The following is a 9,461-nucleotide window of genomic DNA, read 5'->3' on the forward strand; positions in this document are numbered from 1 at the left end:
GAGGAACACCAACGCCATCCTCCTCTCTTTCATGTTGACGAAACTTCCTCTCATGGGAAACAATTAGCCAGCTAGTTAACATTAGCCTACTAAATCTTGCTACATATTGAATGTCCATCCTCTCAGGCCAGAGGCACAATGTATGAATTTATGGTTGGATCAAAATCACCATTATAATCATTGGCCAGTATAGAGAATTAAGTAAAATCACAAGTCCAAATCCCTCTCTCCATTCATGGCTAATTTAGTAAAGGGACAATTTTAGCTAGCTAGCTAGCCACCGGAAAACAACACAACGAGAAGCAACAATTTTTTTTAAATTCTGTCAAATGACCTTTGGCTTGATTTGGTGTGAAGCCAAATCCAAACTGGCTTCCCTTGACCCTTAGTGGGTTTTGGCAGAAAGTGGATGTTGATACAGCTATCTAGTCTAGCTAGGTTCTGTGTCGATAAACATCAGTGACCTCTGGTAGCCGTGCCTGAGTCCAGCCAGGTGTTGACTCTACAGGTGACTTCTACTGCATGCAGGGAAAAAGATGTGTGATTAGTAAGTTATTGCCTATATTATTCTTAGCGTTTTGTTGGTGTAATTTGTTTTAAAGACAATTTGTATTTATTTTTCTCATTGAGTCTTAAAGTCACATCATGGAATACAAGGCTTAGCTGTATAATAAGACACCGGACCCAACAGTCACAAAAAGGAGACGCGTCCGTACCGAAAAAGGTAGGTATTTTGTGTTTAAAGTATATGCTGACTTTATTCTCTTAACCAGCGCTTAGTCTTTTGCAATATTTATGAATGTAATGTTTATTTGTGTGTCATATATGAAGCTCTATGGCAAATTGCAATGTATATATCCCCATGTTAGATTATTAATTGACAACTTCAGAAGTAAAGTAGGTATTTGTATCTAGAAGGGACTAATTCAAACAAGTGTGAGAATGGCAACACCAAGGGAGGCTTCTCTCCTTGGAGAATCAGGCTTAGTGAATGACCAGCCCATTTCCTCTAAGTGCAATAGTGTATGGCAATCACATTCATTCAAACTCTAGTACCACACTATCGAAATGGGTCAACCTTGCAGTTGTCACAAACGAAAGGGTCAGTGGCGCTGATAAGGAGTTTTGTAGACGTGGGTCATAGCTGTGACGTGGGGTATGCATTCACTGACCCCCTTAATACAACCAACTATACAGCAAAAGAGAGACACAGTGGCTACTGCTTCAGGAATACTTAACGAGAGTCTCCAACAATGTGCAGTTAATAAAACGCTCAGACATTCCAACAACCTGCATCTACATGGAAGACATTCCAACAACCTGTATCTACATGGAAGACATTCCAACAACCTGTATCTACATGGAAGACATTCCAACAACCTGTATCTACATGAAGACATTCCAACAACCTGTATCTACATGGAAGACATTCCAACAACCTGTATCTACATGGAAGACATTCCAACAACCTGTATCTACATGGAAGACATTCCAACAACCTGTATCTACATGAAGACATTCCAACAACCTGTATCTACATGGAAGACATTTCAACAACCTGTATCTACATGAAGACATTTCAACAACCTGTATCTACATGGAAGATATCCCAACAACCTGTATCTACATGAAGACATTTCAACAACCTGTATCTACATGGAAGACATTCCAACAACCTGTATCTACATGGAAGACATCCCATCAACCTGTATCTACATGAAAGACATCCCAACAACCTGTATCTACATGAAGACATCCCAACAACCTGTATCTACATGAAAGACATCCCATCAACCTGTATCTTTAGGCGGGGCTGAGGAGAGGTGAAGAGGGTGGATAATGGCAGTTTTAGATGGCAGTTTTGTAAGCACAGCACAGCGAGGGGCCTCACGCTGCTGTCCACCCATCCTATCTGTAAACAGCTCTGTTACTGAAGGCATGACCTGACACTTCAAATCTTTCAAAGACAAAATGGTTGAGATCTTTCAAAAAACTTGGTATAATGTTGACATAGTATTTTCCTCTAGGATCGATTACCTCACTATGATGGATCATCTAGCCTGCTGGACAGATTTCCACGAGACTTAATGTTCAGCGTCTATAGACCAGGATCTTAATATGTTCCAAAAACTAAGTTGATTATAAACGTAATGGCCGCTGTGAGCCAATGAACTTGAGTGAGGGCGTGGCCTGACACCTCAAAGTCGTTCAAATACAAAATGGTTGAGAATTCTCACAAAACATGGTAAAAACAATTATATTGTATGCCAGGAGCTGAGCACAAATGCCAAAATGACCTATGATGGTAATATAGTAGGCATATATTCTGCCGTTCATACATACATGTGTCGCCTTACATGGTATTCAAACACTATTTGTTTCATGAGGAATGTGTAGTGCGGAGGGTTAATGCTGGTAATACATACTGACCCAGATCAAATCCTGCTCTTTTCAGATTTTAACAAAAATGTTAACAACAATTACAAAGTTGTCCAGGAGGTCACTACTGAGCCCAAATGATTCATAAGATGGCAAGATAGGAAGTATATTCTGCCATTCATACATGCATGCAGGGAAAAAGATGTGTGATTAGTAAGTTATTGCCTATATTATTCTTAGCGTTTTGTTGGTGTAATTTGTTTTAAAGACAATTTGTATTTATTTTTCTCATTGAGTCTTAAAGTCACATCATGGAATACAAGGCTTAGCTGTATAATAAGACACCGGACGCAACAGTCACAAAAAGGAGACGCGTCCGTACCGAAAAAGGTAGGTATTTTGTGTTTAAAGTATATGCTGACTTTATTCTCTTAACCAGCGCTTAGTCTTTTGCAATATTTATGAATGTAATGTTTATTTGTGTGTCATATATGAAGCTCTATGGCAAATTGCAATGTATATATCCCCATGTTAGATTATTAATTGACAACTTCAGAAGTAAAGTAGGTATTTGTATCTAGAAGGGACTAATTCAAACAAGTGTGAGAATGGCAACACCAAGGGAGGCTTCTCTCCTTGGAGAATCAGGCTTAGTGAATGACCAGCCCATTTCCTCTAAGTGCAATAGTGTATGGCAATCACATTCATTCAAACTCTAGTACCACACTATCGAAATGGGTCAACCTTGCAGTTGTCACAAACGAAAGGGTCAGTGGCGCTGATAAGGAGTTTTGTAGACGTGGGTCATAGCTGTGACGTGGGGTATGCATTCACTGACCCCCTTAATACAACCAACTATACAGCAAAAGAGAGACACAGTGGCTACTGCTTCAGGAATACTTAACGAGAGTCTCCAACAATGTGCAGTTAATAAAACGCTCAGACATTCCAACAACCTGCATCTACATGGAAGACATTCCAACAACCTGTATCTACATGGAAGACATTCCAACAACCTGTATCTACATGGAAGACATTCCAACAACCTGTATCTACATGAAGACATTCCAACAACCTGTATCTACATGGAAGACATTCCAACAACCTGTATCTACATGGAAGACATTCCAACAACCTGTATCTACATGAAGACATTTCAACAACCTGTATCTACATGGAAGACATTCCAACAACCTGTATCTACATGAAGACATCCCAACAACCTGTATCTACATGAAAGACATCCCATCAACCTGTATTTACATGGAGACATTCCAACAACCTGTATCTACATGGAAGACATTTCAACAACCTGTATCTACATGAAGACATTTCAACAACCTGTATCTACATGGAAGACATCCCAACAACCTGTATCTACATGAAGACATTCCAACAACCTGTATCTACATGAAGACATTCCAACAACCTGTATCTACATGAAGACATTCCAACAACCTGTATCTACATGGAAGACATTTCAACAACCTGTATCTACATGAAGACATTTCAACAACCTGTATCTACATGAAAGACATCCCAACAACCTGTATCTACATGAAGACATTTCAACAACCTGTATCTACATGGAAGACATTCCAACAACCTGTATCTACATGGAAGACATCCCATCAACCTGTATCTACATGAAAGACATCCCAACAACCTGTATCTACATGAAGACATCCCAACAACCTGTATCTACATGAAAGACATCCCATCAACCTGTATCTTTAGGCGGGGCTGAGGAGAGGTGAAGAGGGTGGATAATGGCAGTTTTAGATGGCAGTTTTGTAAGCACAGCACAGCGAGGGGCCTCACGCTGCTGTCCACCCATCCTATCTGTAAACAGCTCTGTTACTGAAGGCATGACCTGACACTTCAAATCTTTCAAAGACAAAATGGTTGAGATCTTTCAAAAAACTTGGTATAATGTTGACATAGTATTTTCCTCTAGGATCGATTACCTCACTATGATGGATCATCTAGCCTGCTGGACAGATTTCCACGAGACTTAATGTTCAGCGTCTATAGACCAGGATCTTAATATGTTCCAAAAACTAAGTTGATTATAAACGTAATGGCCGCTGTGAGCCAATGAACTTGAGTGAGGGCGTGGCCTGACACCTCAAAGTCGTTCAAATACAAAATGGTTGAGAATTCTCACAAAACATGGTAAAAACAATTATATTGTATGCCAGGAGCTGAGCACAAATGCCAAAATGACCTATGATGGTAATATAGTAGGCATATATTCTGCCGTTCATACATACATGTGTCGCCTTACATGGTATTCAAACACTATTTGTTTCATGAGGAATGTGTAGTGCGGAGGGTTAATGCTGGTAATACATACTGACCCAGATCAAATCCTGCTCTTTTCAGATTTTAACAAAAATGTTAACAACAATTACAAAGTTGTCCAGGAGGTCACTACTGAGCCCAAATGATTCATAAGATGGCAAGATAGGAAGTATATTCTGCCATTCATACATGCATGCACTTCCATGTTTTTTTGCCTCAAACTTGCCTGACAACACTCACTCTGATAGTGGGTTGGGTTGAGGGAACTGAACTAACCAGACCCTCCACTGTCCCAGACAACATACTCCCATTCATATGTTTTGTGTATATATAATGTATTTGGACAATGTGTTGTATACTGTATACGATAATATTGTTCTATAAATTGTAACACTTGTGAAATTAAAATGAATGAACTGAAATGACTATTCACATGGATTCTGTCTATTTTGAATGTATTCATTTGTTTATTTGTTGTCGTCATCAACCTACAGTGGGGGAAAAAAGTTTTTGATCCCCTGCTGATTTTGTATGTTTGCCCACTTACAAAGAAATGATCAGTCTATAATTTTAATGGTAGGTTTATTTGAACAGTGAGAGACAGAATAACAACAAAAAAATCCAGAAAAACGCATGTCAAAAATGTTATAAAATGATTTGCATTTTAATGAGGGAAATAAGTATTTGACCCCTCTGCAAAACATGACTTAGTACTTGGTGGCAAAACCCTTGTTGGCAATCACAGAGGTCAGACGTTTCTTGTAGTTTGCCACCAGGTTTGCACAAATCTCAGGAGGGATTTTGTCCCACTCCTCTTTGCAGATCTTCTCCAAGTCAGTAAGGTTTCGAGGCTGACGTTTGGCAACTCGAACCTTCAGCTCCCTCCACAGATTTTCTATGGGATTAAGGTCTGGAGACTGGCTAGGCCACTCCAGGACCTTAATGTGCTTCTTCTTGAACCACTCCTTTGTTGCCTTGGCCGTGTGTTTTTGGTCATTGTCATGCTGGAATACCCATCCACGACCCATTTTCAATGCCCTGGCTGAGGGAAGGAGGTTCTCACACAAGATTTGACGGTACATGGCCCCGTCCATTGTCCCTTTGATGCGGTGAAGTTGTCCTGTCCCTTTAGCAGAAAAACACCCCCAAAGCATAATGTTTCCACCTCCATGTTTGACGGTGGAGATGGTGTCTTGGAGTCATAGGCAGCATTCCTCCTCCAAACACGGCGAGTTGAGTTGATGTCAAAGAGCTCCATTTTGGTCTCATCTGACCACAACACTTTCACCAGTTGTCCTCTGAATCATTCAGATGTTCATTGGCAAACTTCAGACGGGCATGTATATGTATTCTTGAGCAGGGGGGCCTTGCGGGCGCTGCAGGATTTCAGTCCTTCACGGCGTAGTGTGTTACCAATTGTTTTCTTGGTGACTATGGTCCCAGCTGCCTTGACATCATTGACAAGATCCTCCCGTGTAGTTCTGGGCTGATTCCTCACCGTTCTCATGATCATTGCAACTCCACGAGGTGAGATCTTGCATGGAGCCCCAGGCCGAGGGATATTAACAGTTCTTTTGTGTTTAATCATTCCATTTGCAAATAATCACACCAAATGTTGTCACCTTCTCACCAAGCTGCTTGGCGATGATCTTGTAGCCCATTCAAGCCTTGTCTAGGTCTACAATTTTGTCCCTGACATCCTTGGAAAGCCCTTTGGTCTTGGTTATGGTGGAGAGTTTGGAATCTGATTGATTGCTTCTGTGGACAGGTGTCTTTTATACAGGTAACAAGCTGCGGTTAGGAGCACTCCCTTTAAGAGTGTGCTCCTAATCTCAGCTCGTTACCTTTATAAAAGACACCTGGCAGCCAGAAATCTTTCTGATTGAGAGGGAGTCAAATACTTACTTGCCTCATTAAAATGCAAATCAATTTATAACATTTCTGGCATGCATTTTTCTGGATTTTTTTGTTGTTATTCTGTCTCTCACTGTTCAAATAAACCTACCATTAAAATTATAGACTGATCCTTTCTTTGTCAGTGGGCAAACGTACAAAATCAGCAGGGGATCAAATACTTTTTTCCCCCACTGTAAGGTGTCAAGCACCTTTAAAAATGTTCAGTGTACAGTTTGTGTGTGTGTGTGTGGACACAGTGAGTCAAACATGCTTTTGAAAAAAAAGGTATCTTGAAGAATGATGTTGATAAACACCTGACATTATACAGGTTCATCAAAACCACTGCAGGAATGTGCCTTGCCCTGCAGGAATAAATGAATCCTGCAGGAATTTGCCTTGCCCTGCAGGAATAAATGAATCCTGCAGGAATTTACCTTGTCCTGCAGGAATTATTTTTTTTAAACATGCAGGATCTGTAGGATTTTAGAATTCCTGCGGGACAATACAAACAGGAGTCCTACAGAGGCATAGGCAAAACTTCTGACATTTATCAACATTAGTCCTGCAGGATTCCTGCAAATCACCTGCACAATTCCTTCACAGAGGCACAAATTCCTGCAGGAGTCACAGACAAATATTAGGAGAAAACCTAAACACTTCATGGTGATAAAAGAAAGAACCAAATTGAGAGCATTATACTGAAATACAGTTGTTTTATTGATGTCTAAAGTGAGGACCATGAGATCAGAGTGAGGAGGAGGGGGAAACTAGGTACATGTGTCTGTTGTGATTCAGAACACAGTTTAGAGCTGTGTCTGGGGACTCAAAGAGGAGCACGTTTTGGTTTTTGCCCTAGCACTCCACTAACACACATGATTCAACTAATCAAGTCATCATCAAGCCTTTAGTTGAATCAGGTGTGTTAGTGCCCAGGACCGGGATTGGGAAACGCTGGTGTAGAGGGTGTTTGGAATCAGAGTGAAGTCAGAGTTTTGACAGATTGTTGTGGATGAGAGGTGGGACATTACTCTAGGCTTGGGGTGTAGGAGTAGTACAGGGTCTACTGTAGAGACTAGGGTGTAGGAGTAATACAGGGTCTACTGTAGAGGCTCTGGGGTGTAGGAGTAGCACAGGGTCTACTGTAGGGTCTCTAGGGTGTAGGAGTAGTACAGGGTCTACTGTAGGGTCTCTAGGGTGTAGGAGTAGTACAGGGTCTACTGTAGGGGCTCTAGGGTGTAGGAGTAGTACAGGGTCTACTGTAGGGTCTCTAGGGTGTAGGAGTAGTACAGGGTCTACTGTAGGGGCTCTAGGGTGTAGGAGTAATACAGCGTCCCTCCCCTCTTGATGGAGCAGCTATGTTGCCAAGTTCCGTTCTTGATGGCGCGCTCACAGGTCCCCAGCAGGTCGTCGAAGAGCACGTCGGAGTCGTACACCTCCAGCCTCATGGGGTCGTTCTCACGGACGTTGAAGAAGTTGAAGTCCTCCTTCCACCAGGGGTCATGGTTGTCGGTCTTTACCTCTGTCTTTCCACCGTAGCCGGCGCCACTGAACACCTGAATTATAATAATGACAATGATTATGACGATAATGATAATTATGATAGTGATAATCATCATCGTCATCATAAATATCATCATCGTCATGACAATCATCATAAACATAATCACAATCATAATAATAGATTAGATTTATATAAAGCTTTTACCCAGATGCTCAAAGAGCTTCATATAGTAAAGGGGAGAGGGCCGTACCTCATCCACCACCAATGTGTATCACCCAGACATTTGGCGCCAGACAGATCACAACACATCAACTATCATGATGGACAGGTGACTCAGGTGAGGAGAGATTTACCTTGACGTAGGCATCAGGGGTCTGGAACAAGCCGCTGTTCAGGTCGCTGGCTCTGAGGTTGAACACCTTGAGGACCTTACGTTCCTCTGCTGCATAGATCTGGACCACAGTCAGAACACACACCACCAGCAGGCACCACAGAAGAGAGGAGGAGGACATGTCTCTCAGTCAGATAGGGCTTGATCCGTGGAGGGAAGACAACTAGGAGAGAGAGATGAGGGGGGAAAGAGAGAGGAAAGAGAGAGTGAGAGAGAGAGAGAGAGAAAGATGGGGTGAGAGTGAGAGAGAGAGAGATGGGGGGAGGCAGAGAGAGAAAGGGGGAGAGAGAGGGGGCGGAGAAAGAGAAACAAATGAAAAGAGAAAAAGTCAGAAGAAGAGAGGAAAGACTTGATATATCAGGACATGACGTGGAAACAACGTTGATTCAGCCAGTTTTTGCCCAGTAAGTCCTTTACATAATGTTCATTTCAAATATAATACATTATAAAATAAACTCTCGGTAGGGTCATAATACCTGTGTTCTGTAGAGTCTGGGGATGAGCGTTTGTGTGTCTGTCTGTGTGTCTGTCTGTGTGTCTCAGGGGAACCACTGACTGTTTTTCCTATGCTCCCTCACTGTTTATAAACGGCACTCCACAGGTGGCTTGTTCTCAGTGATGCCTCAACTAATGAGATAACAGTCTGCGTTGCCAAATAACAGCAACACCTACAGGTATTATTATCCTCTGATAAAATGAAGGCCAGACTTTTGAATTAACACTTTGAGGGCTAGTTTCCCTGCCCAATGAGTGAGGAAAACGTTGCTATCTGTCGAGTGGCGCAGCGGTCTAAGTCACTGTATCTCAGTGCTAGAGGCGTCACTACAGACCCTGGTTCGATCCCGACTGTATCACAACCGGCCGTGATCAGGAGTCCCATAGGGCAGCATACAATTGGCAAAGCATTGTCCGGGTTCGGGGAGGGTTTGGCCAGGTTAAGCCATTATTGTAAAATAAGAATTTGTTCTTAAAACCTCTTTGGGCTAGACG

The 9,461-nt window shown here is 42.0% G+C and overlaps 1 protein-coding gene across 2 annotated transcripts in view; it reads right to left on the minus strand.

Moving 5' to 3' along the window:
* Positions 1 to 9,049, minus strand: part of LOC106570835 (perforin-1) — a 72,244-nt gene extending 63,195 nt beyond the window's left edge. Inside the window, exons 1-3 of one of the 2 annotated variants that reach the window (XM_014143396.3) lie at positions 8,948 to 9,049; positions 8,434 to 8,634; positions 7,264 to 8,132 (exon numbers count right to left, since the gene is read on the minus strand). In XM_014143396.3, the coding sequence (XP_013998871.2) occupies positions 7,872 to 8,132; positions 8,434 to 8,592 (420 nt within the window). In that variant the 5' untranslated portion in view covers positions 8,593 to 8,634; positions 8,948 to 9,049 and the 3' untranslated portion in view covers positions 7,264 to 7,871. Of the gene's footprint in view, positions 1 to 7,263; positions 8,133 to 8,433; positions 8,635 to 8,947 lie in introns of those variants that run through there. The other variant, XM_082961562.1, reaches the window with a different exon arrangement.
* Between the last annotated feature and the right edge of the window lie 412 nt (positions 9,050 to 9,461).

The sequence above is a fragment of the Salmo salar genome, chromosome 15, assembly GCF_965601325.2.
Source record: "Salmo salar chromosome 15, fSalSal1, whole genome shotgun sequence".
NCBI lineage: Eukaryota > Metazoa > Chordata > Actinopteri > Salmoniformes > Salmonidae > Salmo > Salmo salar.